Here is a 21,691-nt window from a genome sequence, read left to right as displayed (position 1 = left end):
CCTAGTACTGTAAATCTATGTTGTTTTCTATAACATAGATTTACTTTACAAAGGCTATATTTATTCTAGTTGTTTTTTTTTTTTTTTTTTGGGGGGGGGGAAATAGAAAGTAGTATTAGGATACTGATTTGTAAATCTAAGATGTAGAATAGGTCTAATGATGGAAGTCATGTTCTAATAATATTATTATAATATTATTTACTTTTCTCACTGCTTGCTCCTTTACTCACTCATTCATCATTCCACATACACATACAATATAAAGGCTTCGAGCAAGTTTACTTCTGTTACTATCATGAGATTATTGTGTATACGCGAATCGGTCAGGAAAAAAATATTTCCTCCCAAAGTGCGTGTGATAATAATTACCCCAGTTGGTCCACCTCTTTGTCCCCCGATTTCTTTTCTTCCTTTCTGTATTTCTCCAGAACACCCCCTCAGTGACTCCGCCGCTCCAGTTATTGGGGTTCTTCCTAATACCTAATTCATGCGTATTCTCCGACCCGGACGTATCCGCGCTCTAGACACGAGTGGTGCACATGCAGCCTTTCATGGCAGCTTGGTTCAACTCCTGTCCCGGTGCAGTTAGAATTTCGACACGGGTATAGGTGGGACCAGAGATAACGCTCAGAGAACCAAACCGCCCCCCAATCGTTTTTGGTACTCTTGCTTGAGGTGGGTGGAGACTGGAGTGTTTGCTTTGTCGATCATCCGACGTCGGATGTTAGTTTAGTTTGATAAACTCCGTTGCAATTATGATAATGGTGCTTAGTTTGGTCTACGAGAATTTTTTCCTGTACGCATTTAGCCCCACAGCGTCGTGAGCGAGATCGTATGTTAACGGAGTCCAAACCTCACACCTCTGATCCTCGGACTTTTGTTTTCACCAGAGTTGTCGGTAGGGTATCTGCTATCCGACGTGGCTTGTTTTCTATCGTTCTCTTTGGTCGAAATCTTTGGGTGTTGGAGAGAATTACAATTTTCTATTATAGAAAAGTGACCTTCTCTTCCTTCATATCATACGTTGTGAAGTGCCGAGTTAGAGCCGTGGAATCCTTGGCTATTGGTTAGGAGGGTTGGGGTGAGAGGTCTATATCGCCGACATTGGAACTCTGGCGGGAGTGCTCAACTTATGCGTTTTAAGGTTAGATGCATCGCAAGTTACATGTCAGTATGCCGACGTCCGGAGACGAAATGGAGGGGGGCTTTCGGGCAGCCTTTGTGGTACTTGGGATGTGGTGGGAGGGTTCGCGAAACTTGGAATGGCTATATTAACTAATACAGAGTTATTATTGCGAGTTCTCGGATATTCCACTCGCTATGTTAGCGTCATGTCCCGGTGGCAGCTGTGCGGTAGTCGTGCGCGTAACTGTGGTGGCCTTTCTGGGTGTTCTGGCTCGTGGCTTGTTGTGATACCTCCAGGACCTGTATATAAGTAGTCCTGAACAATTGTGTCATTCGACTGACAATGCCCCGGGGCACTCGTGCGTAATTCCCAGAGTGTTTGGTGTAATATGCACTGTACCCGCGGCTGGTGCGGGTGGGATGGGGGGGGGTGGGTGCGTGAGTGTCATACACTGTCACTCGGTGGTTTATATACTGGCTTGGTTGGATATCGTCGGCAAGTTTCGTCAAATGTATGTCCATAAGTGGTAATAACATCTATGATACAAGAGCTTATTCACGTATTTAAGGGGCATGTTTGTTGTTAAGCAAGCCACTTCTAACGCTCATATCTATACACTTTTGTGTCTATTTACCTCAATATACAGCAGCCTTGGCCGCTGGGGGATCGTGGGGCCTACACTTCTCTTGGCTGTATGACATCACGCGACGCATCTCTAGCGAACCTAGGATAGAGGATAAGATAGAGGAAATGGTTGGTTTTTCGGTTTGTTCAACGCGTATAAAAAAGCGCACGATGCTCAGCATCCACTCCTCGTGAGAACCTTTCCCGCAATCAAAATCGAATGCTCCACCTTCCATGAAACCCTAAGGGTAGGCCGCAAGGGTAATATATCATGACCGCCCACAGTCCCCCGTCCAAGCTCTCCATCATACCGTTCGCCACTTACAGGTCGAAATCCACCGAAATGCTCTATATCCCACCGTCAGCTCTATCCCGGCACTGCACCAAATAAGAACAGGCTCAGGCTCACCCCATAACTTGCCCCCCTGAAAATCAACTCAAACTTCATTTCCCCACTCAAAATCGTCAAATCCAGATTATATCTCGCGACGTAATACCTCCTCCAGTTCCTCCACTTCTTCTCGTAACTGGACTTGCTCACGGAGCTCAGATCCGCCGTGATATTGCAAATGTGCTTGACATCCCGCGTGACCCTGCTCGGCGGGCGGTCCAGATCGCACGCAACCATGCTATCGACCCATGGCCCGGAGTATTTTTTGAAGGAGCGACAAAAGTTCCTGGTTATGCGCCGGTCGTCGGTTATTGGGTCTCCCTTATTCAGGAACCAGGATACTTGGTTGCGCGCCATCCGGCGGCCGGTTATTGGGTCGGTGTAGGCGTCGCGCTCGCTGTGTCGGCCTGGGATGAAAAGGGTGCTCATTGGGGTGCCGTAATGCCGACGGGAGCGCCGGACAACGTGGCTTACTTGGAGGGGTAGGGACGGCTCAAGGCCCCGCAGGACGGCTCCTTTTACTACCGCTGTTGCGCTGAGGGGGGTGTTAGCGGTTGCATGGAAGGTAATGAAATTGGGGGAGGGGAGAGGTACGCTCCGTGGGGTGAGATGGCGCTGATCCCCCATTCTCGGCACCAGGATTCTAGGCGTTGGTAGAGGTACGGGGATTCTCCAAAGCCGCCGACTAGGAGGACAGACTGTAGTTCTATTAGTATATATATATATATGATATGGCAAACTAATTGTAGAACGGGCGTACGTTTACATGATACCCCTCTTTGCAGATGGACTGTATTTGGCCACTTATTAAAACCATGATTTGGTTGACTATCGGATCGAATAATCGCCTCATTTCTTCGCTGGTTGCTCCGTTCGTTAGCAGCCCCCAACCTGCTTCAGTGCGCTTGATCTCACAGACTTACCGAGTCAATTGGAACTCCCCGCCGTATATCCCTGCTTCCGGAATCGAGTTTACGGTGGGAACATTCACGTGATATACATTTTGGTCAGGTTTATCCCTAAATGCACACTTTACCTCTTCGAAGTTTTTCACGATACGCTGCTGAGTCTCCACGCGCAGGCTGTGGTAGTGGTGGCCCATGCGTTGCTGGAGCAACACTTCGAAGTTACGGTCGATATAGGTTGAGCCGCAGAAGTCGCCTATGGGAGGGAGGATTAGTATTCTGAGGCGTTTTATGGGGTCCAAGGAGGGTTTACCTGTTCCCACAGCACATTCTGTTACTTTTAGAGGCTCGATACTAAGGACTGTGTAGGATATCAAGTCCTGAGTCGTGGTTAGCTGCGGTTTTTCCTCTTCCTCGTGTGTGTTGTGGGAGACTTACGACTGTTCCACCGCCAGCATCGCAGACCACGATCCTATCGTGGACCTTAGGAGGTTAGCTAGGATCACCGCGATAATTAAGCACCATACATTTATAGCATTCGCATCCTGATTCTTAATAGTATATATCGCTGCAGCCTCTGGCTCCGACAGTAACGAAAGGTTATGATCATTCGACATTCCCGCCGCAACCGCCGCCTCCCTGGTCCCTACAATCCATCAGCCAATCCCAATCACCCACACGCACAACCCATTAACCGATGCAGAAGAGAGAGAAACACACTCTGCTTAGCAGTATCCGACCAAACCGCCGGCACGGTGAGTACGAAATCTACCCTCGTCATTGACATCACCGCCTGCCCATTCTGCCTCCAAAGCGTACTTATAGCGTGCTGGTACAGCGCTGATAAGAAATCCCGGGTGACATCCATCGCCGTCATCCCCGGCGGCAGGGGCATCCCACTCTGTACATGATCGTCGTTACTCTCTAGGAGCAGCTTAAACCATTTCAATCTCCGTACAGTTCTCGGGATATCGTAGCCCCAGGAGAAGTCTGTTGTGCTGCCTTGGTGGTAGGCGATCTCAGAAGGCGCGCTGTGGTGGGTTAGGATTCCGGCGCTCGGCCAGTTTCCTATCAGGTTTATCTGGCCCGGGAGGTTGGATGACGCCCAGGCGAGGGCGGAATAAGTTGTTCCTGGGGGGGGGGTGGGGTGATTTGTGTTAGCCTATAATTGGAAATCATGATGGAGGGGAAACGTACCAAAGTCGAGGCCGACGATGATCCTGTGAAGGCCTGCCATCGGCGGTTGGAACTATGGTTTGAAGATTAGATGCGGGGATGAAATATCTACGTTCAGAAGGAATGCTATGATGGCGGCAGCTAAACCTTCACTCACTTCCCTAAGGTTGTGTGGGTGGAGGCTGGGGTGCTTCTCAAGGATCAAATACAGGTATGATGAGGTACGTCCCGAGTACTACCGTACTGTACAGTGCCCAATTGTCTGTCTACCTATCTGCAAATAAAGTACTGGGCAAGTGAGCGCAACCACTCCTTCCTACCATAACATCCTGCCACTGGAAGTGCATGGTGGGGTGTGGAGCTGAGGCTGAATGGAGCAGACACTGGCAGAGGTGTTGTCTACCCAACACACTTTGCAGCTTTACTCGTACATGTGAGCTATCAGTATCAGACAGTATTGCGCCCCGTAACTGTCCAGCAGGCAGGCATCGAAGGGCTTGCTTTAGTAATAAGATATTGGAACCGCAAAATGACAATTGGCCCATCCATCACACATTCGTTTTATCCCTCATCGTGTGGCTTTTAAGCCTTGCTCGGGTCGGGGATAGAGAGCGTGCGAAACGAACGATAAGGATATCGCACTGCAAATAAACGCTGTGGGTTCTCGTAAAATCTATCCCCTCCCCCAAATAGTGGCATTCACTCCCCGCGGTCTGAAAGGCGTTTTTCGAGTGCCAAACTTCTCACTGGTCTGCCAGATTTGTATGATAATAATATTATGACAATATTATGCGAAAAATACGTTACACACACCAAAGCCCTCAACTGGAGAGAGAGCCTCGCGCAAACGTTTCCCAACCCCGGGGCTGAATTCCTCCAATTTAGCTTTTGTCATTCTTGCGATACCGGAGCGGACATAGCCCTCAAATCTTTGCCAGAATCAACCAAGTTACGATGGATAACTGGAGTTCTAATAATAATACAGAATAACTCCTGGTACAAGTACCGTAATCTATCTTGGTAACACAAAAACACCAGTGGCTTGTGCCTAAAAGGTTGATACTTATTATTGTTGTTACTTGGTACCGGTACTGTAATAGCTGAGGCATTTCCACTTTGGACGGGTTCTTGGTGGCGGGGAAAGCTGGGCGAAGGAAGGATAGCTAGCCTCTACTCGGCTACCTATACGCAGTGCCCCGCACACAGTTTACTCGAATGCTGGTACCGGTATGATACTCGGGAAAGTGAAGGCTTTCGCCTAACATGCTACCGGTATGGCTCCTCTTACTGTAGGGTATCGTAGTCGTACTCGAGTACAGTACCGACAGCCACAGCACAGGTACTGGTACCGGTGCCTGTACTTGTACGAGTACTTTTACCTTACGAGGACTAGTAAGTACAGTGCAAGCCTTTTCCGCCAAGACCCCGCCTTGATAGCCAAATACCGGTACTCCACTCGAGGGCAGGACTGCAACTCGTACTCGAGTAGCCGTGTAACCAAACCAACCCTTACCAACAAAAAAAGGAAAAAAGTGACAACCATCCAATCATTGACCGAAATTACACCTTCCGAGACAAAGAACCTCCCCACCCCTCCGCCTCCCCAATCAAGACTAAAAGCGCAACAGTGCAGACCGTGTTCCGGTCGACCAGAAAACAGCCTCCCTCCGCCGAGACTTTGGCCTAGAGCCTCGATCGTGGAAAGCCAAGGAGCCCGAACGAGTGCTCCTACGAGCACAATTCTCTTAGGGTGTGACCGGATTTCCTGCTATTGTTATGATACGATTCCGGTTTAACCTGTCTGCAATACATGCAATCCATGCCATCGGGCCGCGGAGGAGAAGGAGGTGGGTTCACGGCTTTACGAGGCCAAGAACGCCAGGAATGCCCAATTCGTGGAAATGAAGAGTCTGATACAGGCACATGTCACAGAATCGTACTTGTACGGTACGAGTACTACCGTTATGTCGATTAGCAAAGAAAGCGGAATAATACGAGCAGAGGAGAGAGGCGGAGAGGTGGAGTGGTGGAGGATGTCAGCACCCAGTCGTGAGTGATGGAATAGATAAGTTGAGTTTTAATTTTCAGCGGCAGAGTTAACTTACTCCAAAGTAATCTAACGTCGTAATAATAATACGGTATGGTATTACTGTACCAGTATGAACCGATGGAGCCGCACTTGATTCATCCCGTACGGTACAGCACTCCATCTCTCCTTCCTCCTCTCCTTCCTCCTCTCCCTCCCCCTTCCCCACCCCCTACTCCTCTTCCTCCTCCTATAACCATCCTCCCTCAAACCCTTCTCTATCTGATATCACCAAGATGTCCTCGCCGCCCTACTCTACCAGCCAGCTATTGACCACGGTCATGAAGAATCCAACTGTCCTTGTACCGACCCCATCGACAACTTCAACATGGGAATCGGGGGATTTCCGCAATATTACTTATTCAACAATAAAGCTGCCCGCCGGAGCCACAGAGGATACTACATTTCAAGTAACAGGTCCTGGAGGACCCACGGGTCTCCGGAGGCAGGGTCAGGAGCACTTGTACACTGTAATAGCTATAGGGCAGCCATTACCCTCAAATGAATCGACGAGCACCACGACCACGGGAAATTCAGCCTCTCAGCCTCGCAGCAAGCCCACCGCCGAGCCCGCCCCCTCACCCCCCGCCGCGCCCACCGACATACCAGTAGCCACCGGCGGGGCTACATTGCCGACTCCCCTACCTGCCCAACAGACGGGCTCGAGCGATAACGCCCCAAAAGTGGTAGCAGGTGTCATAGGGGGATTATTTCTTCTCACCTTGGCGGCTCTTCTGTTCTTAATATTTAAGCTGAGAAAGGGTTACCTCACCTCTCATTCGTTAGCAAGTTGATATGTATACCGGTCTAACAGCTATAATATCTGGGGAAGAAAAAACAGCCGCAAAAGACCGCGCCCTCTCTCCACCAGCGATGGTATTCACAGAAACCAGCTCTGCAAAAGGCCAGTCTACAATCAGCGAATTAAGCGCCAGAAACACAGACCTAATGAACCAACTCGAGGAACGAAACGCGCAACTCTCTGCTCTGCAGGCGACTCTGATGCGCTCCAATAGTGCGCCCCCATCTCTGGATGATCGCAGCATAGCCTCGCGGTTTAAGCAGCTTGAGCAGGAATTGAAAGATTGGGTCATTATACATTTCAAGTCCACGGAACAGCGCCCCGATCTTTCACCGGAGCTGCGAGAGATCCTGATTTCTCAGGTTCCGCTATTCGATCGGTTGCTGCAGCAGCCTAGGTCCCGAACCATGGTGCTCCGCGCGGTCGCTGGGTACGTTTTCCAGAAAGCGTTTGAGAATGGGGAGTTTGCCGGGGTTGGGGAGGGCCTTGGAGCTTTGGAAAGGAGCATGGGGAGGATTAGTGGGTCCTTGCTTATATATATCAATTCTTGTCGGTACACAAAACTGACAGAGCACAGCTTCAGAGACTGAGTTCAACAAGTGGCGTTCCCAAACATTCCTCATCCTCTCGAAGGCCTCCACTACGGAATCCAAAGCACAGGTCGTCGCGACTATCTCCCGACGCATAGACAGCCTGTTATCCCCCTTCTCCACAACTGCGAACCAGACCGAGCGCCTACATTTCCTTTCCCGCATCGTAGAGTCCGCCGCCATCCTCTCCCTGGACCTTGGCTGCCAACTCGCCAAATTTAAGGTGCTGTCGGAGCCCGCCGAGACTCCATTCCATTGCGCTCATATGGAGGACGTGTACCAGGAACATGAGACGCGGGTCGACCCGCAAACCGGGAAGTTGGCCAATGTACTGGATGGGAGGGTTATCCAGGCGGTGGTGTTCCCGTGCGTGATAAAGTGGGGAAACGAGCGGGGGGAGAATTATGATGAGATGAAGGTGCTTTTGAAGGCTACAGTTTTGACTTGAGTTTGGTGAATTATATAATATAGTGAAGGGTTGGTTTTTAATGATTCAAGATGTATTTATTGATTTAGCTTTATGACGGTTATCTGATCCCTACTACATTGGGTTTACGGAATGAGTATCATACGGGCAATCAACTTTTTTCTTCGTTTCCATTTTTCTCTTGGCACCAAGACATCTCAATTTCTATACTCCCCAAACGCGTAAAAGTGCCGTAGGATATACCAATTCCTCTATCATTGACCCAGAAGTTATGTAGCTTTTAGTTTAGCAATCCTGATAATCCGGCCGATGTCAGGACAAGTCTTAAGATTGTCGCATAATAATACAAGTAACTTACAAGGAGGGTCAGGGATAAAAAACGGTACTGTAGGATGCGTCAATAAAAAAATTTCGGGAAACGTGCTTCTACTATAATTTAAAGAAGAGGGTTTCCTCTTGCCCCAATCAACTTTGTACCTGTATGATATGATTGATGGAGGAGGTTGCCTACCGGTATTCCTCCAATTCATTACATCCACCGAGAAAAGAATCCTCCAGACCCTCCCCGATCGATGGAAGGTTTCTTTTTACCTTTTTCAATCGAGCTGATTGTAACGCGCCTAATCCCGACAGAAGAAAAAAAAAACATCAAGCTCCCTTGTGATACCAACTTTTTTTTTTTTTTTTTTTCCTTTCATCTTTTCCATTCCTGACCCTTGCAACTCCAAGCCCTACAAAAGCATCACTTATCACTTCCCAAATCCAGCCGAGATCAACCAATCGATTCATTCACAAGTTAGGGCGGGTCAAGTTATCTTCATCTTCGGGTCTCACCAGGAGGAAGGAGCATCAACCAGGCGGCGGCTACCGTGCTGGCATCACAGCGATTCCAGCGAGAAACGGTCAGCACCATTCCACCCAACCTGCTTCGGCGTTACCGTATCACCGGTATCACTAAGACCTTAAAGTTAACAGTACGGTACTGCAGCAGGAAGTGGCTGGGTGAACATATCGATAATCGATACGGTGATTACTAAGACCCCCCGTACCGGTACAGGTATGGGTTTTTGCGCTTGCTATGCTGTGCAACGTTGAAGTGAATCACTCGAGCACAATGTGTTGGAGTATGTGGCGAAGAGTACCCTTTTTTTTTTCCTTTTCTTTCCTGTGAGAACTGATTTTGTTTTGCATTTGGTGGTTCAAGGCAGCCCACCGTACTCGTACATGTTGGGGTATGGTGGGATGGCTTCTTTTTAATTCTCAAGGGATCCCGTCAGGTCGGGGGGATTGGGATACAGGTGCTCTTGTGTCTCCACTTGGTTTCCAGTAACGTTCTATACCTTTACCGGTACGGGTAGTCTAACCCTTTTTACTGAAATATCGGGCACGGTATCATACCGTACTCAGGCCCACCCATCGAGACCAGCAAATACAAGCGGCGAGTTTCCCCCCCTTTCATCCTTTTTTTCCTAGTCCAAAAAATTGATCTCTTGAGGCTCCTTACCTAGGATTCTGCCAAGGTTTTAATTTACTCGAGTATGATACTTTAATTTACGGTGGTGTGGTAGGATTCAAACCCTCTAGAAGAAGAGCTATCATGCAATACCGGTACAGTACTCGTACCCCACTGCGCCCCGACTATGATACTTGTACCTGTTCTACGCCCGGGTCAAGGTCAACACTGCAACACTGCAACTTGAGGCACACCCAATATAACTGGGCCAGTGGGCAGGCCATCGACGCCCCAATCTTCCTTCGGTCGAATGGTTACTGGGCGGTTGGTTGTCCTTTGCCAATCATCCGCTTTAACTTGGAACTTGAGCCTCCAAAGATTGGTATTGTTGGCTTAAGCAAGCGGTTGAGGCCATGGAAATGGTTGGCGAACTGCAGCTCCCACGGCTAAAGCCCAGTGCGGGAAAAGTACGAGTAGAGAAGTAAAACGAAGACGATAGTGAAAATTTGTGCCTCTTTTCCATTTAAGCTGCGCTACCGGTATTTGTACCGAGCGCCTTTGAGTTAGCCGGTTTGGGTGACAGAGTCGCGGATTTGAGTATGAGACTCACTGAGACATGCATTGTCGGGATCGACAACTCTGAGCCTCTCTGGGAGCTTGCCCAATCGTGGTGAAGGCCCACACCACTAAATCCTATTATCCCTACTGGTACGATATGATACTCGTACCCGTAGACCACACTTGTACTCGAGACTGTGCTGTGAACAACAACCTAGACAAGGTCCTCAGCTTCCCCACACACTCCAGAACCACTAACTTGTCATCAATTTCACACACCCCAAAGGAAAAATAAGCACGAAGTGCAAGGTAGGAAAATTGGTCGAAAGGGTAGCCCCCCTTCCCCACGTACCGTAGTCCACCGATCCGTCCACAACTATCGAGCCAGCTAGCCACCCAACCAAATATCGGGACGATACATCAGCCTAATGTGGGGGGATAGGAAGAAAAATATGATGAAACCCAAAAAACAGGAAGGGAAAAATGTCCACAAAAACCCCGTGCCATCCCCTCTGAAGCGAGGAGCTAGCCTTCTATCGACGCACGAAGCGACCTACGGGGGATCAGTAGAGGACACGGGATACCGGATAGACTACAATTCTGAACGCCTTGGGCTCGCGCACACCATCGAGCAGAGGCCGCGTCCGCCGGGAGTAGCCCCGCCGCGACCGAGGGGGGATCCATTCGAGGAAACTGAAGACGAGGAGAATGATTTGGACGAAGCTGTCGCGGGATTGACCGAGAACATGAATTCCGGTATGAGCTATCGGGGGGGTCATGGTGCACCGGGGAGGGGGATGGTTGGAGGGGGAGGGGGCAGAGGAGGGCCTGGCGGGATGGCGAATCCTGTGAGATATAGTCTACCGCCGCAGGTACCAATTCCGACCTACAATCCTGTAGCATGGCCGGTATCGCGAGTATATCAACAGCAGGGTGGGGTGCAAGGGTTCCCTCCGGGGCCGCCTAGTGCACCTTTCGGAGGGGTGAACCCGGCTCGCCCGCAGCAGGTGGGCGGGGTTATTTTCGTGCCCGGGAGGGGCTCGGTAGTACAGGGTCCCCGGAGATTGAGTGCTCCCGTGCTGGGACCAGGACCCGGAGGTATGGGCAACATCTCATCGTATAACCCTCCACAACGGCGGCCGCCTCCCCCTCCGCCACCTCAAATGGCGCTCCCCGTATCCACTGTATCACCACAGAGCTACAATAATTCAGCCTACCGCCAACAAAGAATTCTACAAACCTTAATCCAGCAACAAGAAGAGGATAACCGTAGACGAGATACAATGAGAGACCAGGGCTTACAGCCGCCCGCCTCAACATACAGCAATGTCTCTAGTCGGGAAGGCTCAGTCTCCAACGTGCCGAGTAGTAATTCTTCGGGTCTGAGTCTCCCATATGCTTCAACGCCCACATATCAGGGTTCAGATAGGCAATCTAGTACTAGTAGTAGTATCGCATCATCCGTCTACTCAAGAAAAGCCCGAGGGGAAGTCCTCCGAAGGCAGCAGGAAGACGAGGAAATCCTCAAACGGCAGAGAGAGGAAGACGAGGAAATCCTCAAACGGCAGAGAGAGGAAGACGAGCAGTGTGAGCGGCTAGCACAATTGTTGCAGGATACTGCAACCCCACAGTATCCGCTGAGTTTCCCGACATCTCCAACCACCCCTAGGAGCCCGGGAGCAACAAGAATCGCATCAACGCCCGGGCACGCAGAGTACAAACCTGGGACGGCAGGGTCAGAAGATACTCCGGAACTGGAAATAACCCCAGCAGGGGCCACAGCCGCCCCGGACCGACGGTCATCAAATCCATTCGATCGGCCGGGCACCGCAACTACAGTCGTGAGTCTCCCGGAGCTCGGCAGGAAGGGAGCAGATCCTGGAACTCCACCCCAGAGGCACTCATCAACGCAATCTTGGCCTGGGCCCGATCGGACAAACTCTTTAGAAATGGACAATGTCGCAGGATATCGGGGGGCTGTAACTAAACCTCGGCAAAATTCAGACACTTCACCGCCACCAGCACCAAATATATCTACAAGTGGAACGGATAAGAAAACACTACAATACACCGGTCCCGTAGGACCCTGGTTCCCAGACTCCCCAACATCCACCCATGACGCCAAAGACCCCCCTCTGCCCCCACCATCCGAACTCCAGGGGCTAACCGCGACAAAGCCGGGCACACAATGCCTCAGCGACGACATAACCCGCCGCCCATCCATTGCGCACAAGCACAAATTCAATGAAGAGCACGAAGTCCAATGTCTCAGCGACGACATCCAGAATGGCGCACTATTAGCCGGCCAGAAGGGCGTTCTTCCATCGGAATTCTTCGACGGGCACCGGACGGCGTGCATCAGCGATGATCTGGCAAGGATATACTTGGGCCTCGGTGAAGAAGGCGAGCAGGAATTACAGGCCCAGATGGAGAAGGAAGAGCACTTGCGAGCGGTGGAAAGGGAAAGGTCGTGCTTGGGTGACGAATTTAGTGATTGGCACACCAACCGCTCGGGATTGATTCCGGTGATCGAAGAGGAGGAAGGCGAAACACCTGCCCGCGCACAACCGGTGATTCCTATGGCGGAGGAGGCGGATCCGCGACGGTGATACCTCCTTTCTTTGGAAAACTTTTGGGCGCCCCCGTTCTGACATTTATCGGCGAATGGAGAAGCAGTCGCTCGAAGCTGTTCAATAATCCCGGACACCTAGACCGTAGACCGCCGCCGCCGCCGAAACCTCCAAAGGTACCAGTTGCTCCGCCGAAGGTTCTGGAGACTCCGCCACCCCCGGAGGATGTAGAACCGCCGCCCCCGGAGGAGGGCGTAGAACCACCACCAGGGGCACGGTGGGAAATGAGTTGGGAGTATTATTAGAGGGTTTGGGTTTTCTTTTTTTCTTTTATCCAGGATTTGGCATTGGTATTGGTATTGGCACTAGGGACTGGAGTTAAGCGGTGGTGTAACAATGGATAATCTGGGCTTCTACACATATGCCCGTTTTGAGACTAAATCATAGTAAATATTTAGATGGGCCTTCGACAGGCATTTGGGTATATAGCACCTAGCTGTTCAATTCTTGAAGCGAATCGAATTGGCTTTAATAACTCGCTCGCAAATCATCACTGTAACACGTCGTAACTTATTCTTAAGTCTCACCTCGAACCCCCCTCCAGAGCACCAGGTAAAGCAGTGCTCCGATCAAAAAGACCGATCTATCAAACCGCATTCCGACCGGCGGGCAAATATCCCCGCCCACCCACCAACATGAAACAATTCCCACCTCTGCTCCCTCCCTCCAAGTCGCGCACATCCCCATCCCAGACAGAAGGAGAACCTCCCGAACAAACCTACCCACCGTCCCACCACCCCCAGACACCCAAAAACCCGTCCCACAACCAACCAGCAAATCACATCACATCTAACATACGATAACAACCCACGGTATGATACCGCAAGCTATTATTCCCACCCACTTCCCAAGCCAAGCTCCACCCGCATTGGGTGGGCAAGTACCGTTGCCGGTAACTTTCTCTATGCGAGACTGCCTACGTACGGGAACTTCCGTGCTATGATATGTGGCCTTTGTATGTACGGTACTGTACACGAGTAGGGTAGGGTAGGATATAGGTGCGCTCCTGCAGCTGCCTAGCTCAGACGTTTTTTACGCTTGGGTTTGTTTTTTTGCGATTTGGAGTGGTGGGGGGGCGTGGGATTTTTTGTGGGGTGTGCGCTGGTGTTTGTCATGGGGTGTCACTCGGTTGTGACCGGTTCCTCCGAATCTCGGCTGGGTGGAGATCTGGAGGGGGGGGAGGGGGAGGAGGGCGAAAGCGGGCATATATGTTTTGCGGCGAGGTTTTTTGAGATTGGCTGATGTAAAACTGTCTGTATATCATACGTTGGGGTGGACATATATGTGGCGGTGAGAAAGAGAATTAGCGAAAGGACAATGAAATGTCGACTTTGTAAGTCAGTGCAGTGGCTGGTGCTTCCTGCATTATTATATCATAGGTACCTGTACTTTCAGCGCTTATCGCCAGGCCCCACCGACTGGCTGTATGCCACACACACACACACACACTTTCTCCGCCCACCCCGGCAAGAAAGAAAATCTCATTCGGGGCACACAACAATGCACGGTGTGGAGTGAGATCGACGCTCGCTGTATTTCCGTGGAATGAATAAGGCCTTCCTTATCATCGAATCCCCGAACCGGTTTTCGTTGAATTCAGCTTCGCCTGCAACCTTCACTTGACCTCACCACACATATGTATATATCCTCTTTGAAATCACAGCTCTACGGATGCACATCTAGTGGTGGTAGTAGATAGTGACGGCCCCAACCTTTTTCTAACTCCTGTAATACTGGCCATCATACCCAGTACGATTATCATGGTATATCACTCGCTGAGAGAGAACTAACTTTTTTGCCCTTACGAGATGGGTGGCATGTTTACTAGTGCCTTCTCATTCCCTTCCAGGTTTGTCTATGATAGTAAGGAAGAAGGGCGGCGGAAGTCAAGTGGAGGACATGTATAATCCTCTTCCGTGCCGCCTCTACAGTACACGCCCGCTTTTTGTACGGGCTGTAAAAGGTTTGTTCTTTTTTTTCCTCAAAGCGATTTTCGGCCTGTGTGGTAAAATAAAGTGAAGAATACTATACCTCGATGCTAAGAAGGGCGAACAGTGTATATCTTAAAAATTGGGGAGGGGGCAAGTTATCGGTGCACACAAATTTCAGGTCCTGCTATTGTACTGTACCATATCGGTCAATAATTTGCTGCTCTGGGCACTCATCTTTCGAAGGTAGAAAAAAAAAAAAAAAAATTATTGAAGCTCTCTCAGAAATAATTTCATCCATATCGTGCCTTTGGTGGTCTTCCCCCTTCGCCGTCGTGACCGGACTGCTACCCGCTCTGCCAATACCACACATCGCTAACACCGCAATTGATTGATTTACCCACTGTGTCCCCCGTATTTGTTCGCTCTTCTCTGCCATAGGAACTTGTTACCCCATTCTCCCCTTGGACCGGATATGTGTAAACTCGGAATACCGCTCAGCGAAAGAAACAATTATCGCGCGATTCCAGATAAAGGAAAACATGCTCACGTGCTTATTTTCATTTTTGCCTAATGTGCCTGCGGAGCATCAGGGCATATGGAACCACCGCTAGAAGAGAGAGGGAAGCAGGCATTTCGCCTTTCGATTGGGGGAGGGGTTGCCACTCCTCGAGTTCCAGAATGTTATCATGATACTTCAATATGGTGGAAAGCACTACCTGGTACATCGGGGTTCGGGAAATGGCTAGATCCATATCGATGCGCACATAGACGCAGTTTATTAGTGTAATTAGCGCGGTCCCGGGCCCACGCCAAGTGGGTGGCCCTGGGGAGCGCATACTCTACCCTTAGCCTCTGTGAAGCCATCCTGCTCTGTCTTCATTACCCTGCTTCTTCTCTCCCATGATCTCAAACATCCGGCGTTATCCCAAACCGAGTGATACCACATGACACTACTAATTCGAATTGTCCCTGTTAATGATATCTTGGTCGTTACATAATTTGGTCAGCGTGGACACTGTCTGGTACCATAGGGCAGCGTAGACGGTCTACGAAAGGGTGGCATGGGAAACCTCTCCGATACCTTCGTCCAGCGATGAAGACCTTCTGCCCCGGTTCACCTCGATGTCTAGTTAAAGAAAATTTAAAGAGATTTTATCAGATTTTTAACCCTTTCTGACAGTTCAAGCTTTTACTATTACTCTTTGTCATTACAGGGATTTCAGTAGTGGGCGTTGTGGGACCAGTAACCCAGTAGGTATAAGGGCTATTGTAAATTTATGTAATTTGGTGTAGCCCTAATTGTTGAAATACTATGGTCTTCAACTTGGCATGTACACAATTTTATATATAAAGATTCAAGATCTCTACCAAAACAAAGATATTTCCCAACCTCCTTGCCTGTCACCACATCCTATCATACAATTTCTTCTCCATCTATCCTATTTCAATACCCACTACAACTGGACGGTTTGTTTACCTCTCCCATCTCTCTCTCTCTTTCTATCAAGTTGCTAATACTATGAAATACAGAAAATGACATTCAATGCTCAAACAACCACCGAAGACTGGATAATATTTCTGAAGGTCCTAACTGATATCGCAGAAGGCTTTGAGCAAAAACTTATAATCTGCCCAAAACTCACCATGTTTCAAAGCTCCCAGTCAAAAAAGTTTTTCATTCAGGTCGCCAAACCGAAAGCAGCAATCTCATTCCTTAAAGGGACGATAACAGAGGAGGAGAGGGATGTCTTGATCGAGGACTGGACCAAGGGGCTCACAATCAGCGGCTTCTTACCCATGATTCGGAATTGCGGAATCCTCGCGGTTTTCAAAAACCCCTTGGGGAACGCGATTGAGCAGCAATCAGGAGATGTGATCAGTTGGCACACCTATGCCATCTTCTATAAAGATAGAGTGCTCGGCGTCTACGACCCAAGCTTCAATCCCCAGACGGAAATGTTTCACTCTTGCACCGGTGTTCCCTTGGTGAAAGGATTAGTAAAGGCCTTTAAAGGGAAGGGTACAACACGCAAGGTTAGCGAGATTTGGTTTGGGGGAGGAGGAGGGGATGGGGAAACGGACTCTCAGGAGATGACTAGGAGGTGGATTGAGGAGGAAATTGTTGTCCAGAAAGGGGCGAATCTTGGGAATTGGAATCAGAGAGAGGGATGGGTGAAAGTTCGCTTTTAACTTGCTCTTAAAATCCAATTGAAATGCTGTATCCCTAGACTACAAAATCCAAAAAATAAAAATAAAAACCGAGATTCTAAGTTTAAACCGTGATCCTAAATCTCTCAAGTGAATAATGAATGTTAGACTACATCTTCAAGGTCTTGAGTACACTAACCACATTGTTGCTTTGATTCTCCGGTGAGATACCACTCGGGAAAGGAACCCCTCGAGGTCTTGAACGGGGCTTCACTAGTCCGTAAAGCACCTTCCTCCCAATTCCCCACCAAGCTTCCTAAGCACCCACCAATTTTGTGGACATTAGCGGCGCCCCTCTCCACTATTAAGCCCATCCGACTTCTCCAAGCATCCATCCCCGATATCCCAGGAGGTATCATACCGCCCCCGCCACACAACCATGTACAATCCCTAAACCCTCAGGCGGCGGCGACCGTGGACCAGTGCGGGGGAGGAGCTGAGGACGGTCGTCCGGGAGGGTTATTCGGGAGGGGTATTCCGGAGTAGTCCGATGCTGTAAGTAAGGAGGTCACTGAAGAGTCCGTTGAGAAAGGCGGGTGGATCGAGAAGTAGTGAGTATGCAAAGCAATGAGTGACAATACTGTACTCGCGGTGAAATACATCGTTCACAGACCCCATCCTTTATCCACCACATTTGAATTGACTGTCGGAGCATCGCGTATTATAAGCACCCAATATCCCGTCCTTCAAAAATCATGCCCTCTCGAGAAGCGAACACCACACCAAGCATAGCCACACGCAAGAGTTTTTTTACATATACAGAATCTCGACATATTTCCACGCTAGAATCCACAAGAATCAAAAATCCTTCTTTCTAAATTCTAATTACGAAATACCCACCCCCTCCTCCCCTTCCAGTTAAGGAATTCAGTGATACCGGGCTAGCTGTCCGGTCATGGTTTTGAAAGTCCCGGGTCAGTTCCGGTCGGAATTATCCACAGCAGAAAAAGGCCCGCGGTGCCCAGGAAATACCCCGGTCGGATCTCGCAGCAACCCAAGTCAATGTAGCCAGCCAGGTGACCGGGCCAGGAAGGACTCCAGTCCCGAAGAAGAAAAAGCGCATTTCCCTCAGTCCGGCCGTACCCAAAGCCGGCGGACTAGCTGCTTGAGTTCACTGAATAAAATCACTAGAGAAGAGGCCGAACGAGCAGATGTAAGATTGATATTGAATTATTGATTGTTTTATAAAAGGAGATGGAGCTCATTAAAGAAAAGAAAGGGAACGAAAAACAGAAGGAAAAAGAGTGATGCCTAGAGATGGACCTAACGGACAGGAAGAGAGTACGATAAGGCAAGTAGTCACCGAATCTCACTCCGGACGGGAGTTCCAGTCAGAGCACAAACACGATTCTCCGACATTTCCACCTAACGATTAGTCACAACCTTTTCACAAACAATCACTCGCGCGACATTTACGCTAGGCACCCTCACCACCATGTCCATCAGTCCATCGTCCCCAATCAGGAATCACGAAGCACGCTTCCCTCTCACATACGGCAGGGGAACCAGTTTGAGCCGATGGAATTCCAATTGAAAGAGGCCGTTCGAGCACCACCTCCCAACCCCAGCTCGTGGAGCATTACCTGACCAGAGTGATATAAGTGGTGCAAATTCCGGACATAATAATACACGGTCTCTGCAACTTACCCCACCGACTTAACCTACACGCGAGCGTTGCCCTTTGGATGAAAATAGATAAACAGGAAGGTAGGCGAATTCAACTCGGACAGCGATTTCACATACTCTGCTCTATGTGTGAGTCTTGATTTTCTTGATTTTTCTCTTTCCTTCCCATGCAGGAACCGGGCACATTGTGGAAATGGGGGTGCAGCACGGAGGAGGTAACGTGACAGACCGGTCCGCCGAGGAAAGTAAAACTTCCGGAACCCCCCCCGCGCGCGCAGAGTAATATTATAGGAGTGGTAGCCGTATCGGAAGGAGCTGCGCAACAGCAGTGTGGCGAGTCCGGCTCCGCACGAGGCATTTCTCCCCACCCCCCCCCCTTCGATCCAGATCGAGTGATCTTCCATGACATTTGTTACCATATCTTTTGGGAATGGCCCAATTTAGACGAGCCGCAGGATTGTTTGCCTCGTTGATAAGGATTCTCGCGAGTGTGACGCCCTCTTTCGCATATTGAACTTGTTACCGGACAAGCCTTTGCCTTAGACATATCCCGAGCTCTCCCGTGCCACACAACTATTCTGACGTAGTCTGAGGGCATAGGAAAAGTTACATTGATCACTTTCTGATACTCCACATAGGTCTTCCCCGTGTCTGTGAATCCTCCTGTCTCCTAGCTCTCGCTGAAGAACATTTCCTTGCAGGATACGTTATAAATTCCTCATTAGAAGTGGGCAAGAGAGTCCCCCTTCTCCAGTCACACTTTCTAGAGCAAAGCAAATTCCGTGCTTAAGCCATGCAAGCCCAACTATTGTCCGCCCAAGGAATGAAGTACAAATAATACGGTAGGGTACCAAAATAAGCTCGCCAAGTGCAGACAGCCTCAAGGGCACAAGCGAGGGAGGTAACGAGTTTGGTAGTCTCTGCCCTGGCAATGTATTAACCAGCACGACAATTCTGTCTATTCGTTCATCACCACTTGTCCCAACTCCCGGAAATCCAAGCAAGAGTGTGAATCATCTTACAAGACAGCAATCTTCACTACGGCATACCCCTACCATCTGCAATATTCCCAATCCGATAAATTGTCACTGGCAACAGGCCCAATAGAGGGCTAGAGGATAGCAGCACTAAGATATCCCTATTCAACACTCGCGATGCTACCTATCTAGATTCCGTGCTACCAAACGCAACCCCCCGCCCTGCATAAATTATAAATCAAAAAGGCAAGTGGACAATCACACCACACCCTGACTATACCGTCGGGAGCTCTTCCGTGACAAGCTAAATAGCTCTCTATCGCCATAGCTGCCACTTCTTAAGCACCAATGGCCCGGCCAGCACACACAGCCAACAAAGAGGATATACCAGTGCATGCTAAATATTTCACCAACCCCCCCGACTCCTCCTTTTACCCGGCCTAGCTCGCCCTGTACTAAGACCTAGTCACCTTCCTCTACCGCCAACCCTTTCAAATATTAGCGCCACAATCAGCGCGATACCTGTGTCGCATGTGTACTATACGCCCTTCTGAGAAGATCATCGCCAACATGCTTATACTGTACTCTCATCAGTGCGTTGGAGGGAATTGGGGAGATTATGATCCCTCTTGGAGAAAGCTCGCATAGGGGGAGTAGTAAAGAGACCCACTATCGCGCATCCTGGCTGTTCCGTAGAAAACCTGTAACCCTTCAGCTTCCAAATCTCATATAAAAGCACTCGCTGCACCGGAAAGCAAGGGTTCTCGGATCAATATGGAATTTGAATGCACCTTGCCGCCTTCGTGCAATTCCACCCAGCTGAACCATCTCCCCATAATAACCTTGGAAGGACTATCCCTAAAAAGGAAATAAGGAAGAAATAATGAAAACAATAACTGGGAAATGGGCTCCTGTGAACAACAGAAGCTATTGCTCTCCCCGAACCATCACCTGGGGTGTCCTACTGATACTGCAAAATAATTTAAAAACGCCGACTGCAAAAAACGCTGACTGCAAAGAGAGGGAGAAATCGCAGGAACCTCAACCCTACTTTTTAGGATAAAAGTCACAAATATCAGCAGAGTAGAAAAGACCTACCTATTTGGTGCTGTAGGTATCGCAAACTTTCCTCCTCCGCTGCCCTGTATGCCCGCCCTGCCCTGCTCCACCGGATGAAATCTTGAAATCTTGGCCAACCGGGATACCGGGGTGTGACCGCACCCCCGGTGCCCCCCCCTCAAATCCATTAATACGATAAGCTATCATAGTTGTTAATATTTTCGCTACCCTCTTTGGCAGGCAGCGGTGGGCAACACCCACTCCGACATTGTCGGTTCATAACCGCGTAAAACCCAAGGATGTGCGGTATCGAAACGCTCGGGCGGCTGAGAGCTCGACGGCGAACACATACGATGCGGGCAACGATGAATAATCCCGTGAATCGGCTACACCGTTTATAGGCCAGAGCACATTTACAAGCCAGACTGGTGCGCGAGGGGGGGGGTTCAAGACTTCTATTTGGGAGGAGGCCGATGTTAAAGAGCCTAGTGGGGGACGGGGGGGGCGGAAAAACTGAGCTGAGTTTGTTGGCATGTGAGGCGTGGTGAGGTGAGGGGTGGTGGTAGTCGTGGTGAAATGTGCATAACTTAGACTTTATCAATACATTATAGTACTCGAGTGCAGTGTGGTAATATAACACGTTCGAATTAAGCAGTTATTTGTTCATAATGCCGGTAGAATGATACTCGCAAAGGGGAAAACAACCCGCCCCATACCTTACCCTCCTGCAATTTTCCGAACCAGGGTATATGTTTCTATTATTATCTTATAATATTATCATACCTTGCTAGGTAACAAGCTGCCTATTTAATAAAGAAACATGCTCACAAGCAATCACTCGTTCCAAGCCACTTACCATCGATTGGGCCCAACATCAGCCCCCCCCTCCTTCACTCTTCAACCACCAAATATCATACCATACATACCCGTCTGTCCGTCCGTCCGTCCGCCCAGCACACTGAAAATACTCCCCCACCTGAAAATCAAAATTTCACACCTTTCTCGCCATCGCCAGGCCAGCCGACTACTTGTATGAGTACTGTACTTGTGCAGTACAGTACAATATATGAGCCTACGCTGCAGCAGGAGAGTATGACCTATGAGCATATCTACTATCTTTTT

At 49.5% G+C, this 21,691-nt stretch overlaps 4 protein-coding genes; 3 read left to right on the top strand and 1 right to left on the bottom strand.

Moving 5' to 3' along the window:
- Positions 1-1,856: 1,856 nt before the first annotated feature.
- On the bottom strand, positions 1,857-4,398 carry GSTUM_00000334001 (uncharacterized protein). XM_002835416.2 has 10 exons: positions 4,244-4,398; positions 3,767-4,177; positions 3,574-3,692; positions 3,485-3,529; positions 3,360-3,426; positions 3,065-3,302; positions 2,902-3,001; positions 2,805-2,839; positions 2,160-2,676; positions 1,857-2,098 (listed from the first exon to the last, which is right to left on the bottom strand). The coding sequence occupies exons 1-10, from the start codon at positions 4,281-4,283 to the stop codon at positions 2,072-2,074; spliced, it is 1,599 nt and encodes a 532-aa protein (XP_002835462.1). The 5' UTR covers positions 4,284-4,398; the 3' UTR covers positions 1,857-2,071.
- A 1,536-nt stretch (positions 4,399-5,934) lies between these two features.
- On the top strand, positions 5,935-7,507 carry GSTUM_00000333001 (uncharacterized protein; the record flags this gene model as incomplete). XM_002835415.2 has 3 exons in its annotated part: positions 5,935-7,070; positions 7,150-7,323; positions 7,383-7,507. Exons 1-3 carry the CDS (start codon positions 6,545-6,547, stop codon positions 7,505-7,507), a joined length of 825 nt encoding a protein of 274 aa, XP_002835461.1. The 5' UTR covers positions 5,935-6,544.
- Positions 7,508-7,517: 10 nt separating this feature from the next.
- GSTUM_00000332001 (uncharacterized protein) lies at positions 7,518-8,300 on the top strand (the record flags this gene model as incomplete). XM_002835414.2 has 2 exons in its annotated part: positions 7,518-7,629; positions 7,688-8,300. The coding sequence occupies 2 exons, from the start codon at positions 7,518-7,520 to the stop codon at positions 8,146-8,148; spliced, it is 573 nt and encodes a 190-aa protein (XP_002835460.1). The 3' UTR covers positions 8,149-8,300.
- Positions 8,301-11,785: 3,485 nt separating this feature from the next.
- GSTUM_00000331001 (uncharacterized protein) lies at positions 11,786-12,747 on the top strand (the record flags this gene model as incomplete). XM_002835413.2 has 1 exon in its annotated part: positions 11,786-12,747. Exon 1 carries the CDS (start codon positions 12,088-12,090, stop codon positions 12,745-12,747), a length of 660 nt encoding a protein of 219 aa, XP_002835459.1. The 5' UTR covers positions 11,786-12,087.
- Positions 12,748-21,691: the final 8,944 nt, after the last annotated feature.

This window comes from Tuber melanosporum (assembly GCF_000151645.1).
Source record: "Tuber melanosporum whole genome shotgun sequence assembly, scaffold_107, strain Mel28".
Taxonomy (NCBI): Eukaryota; Fungi; Ascomycota; class Pezizomycetes; order Pezizales; family Tuberaceae; genus Tuber; species Tuber melanosporum.
The sequence above is the reverse complement of the archived record's forward strand: the minus strand, read 5'-3'. Positions and strand labels throughout refer to the sequence as shown.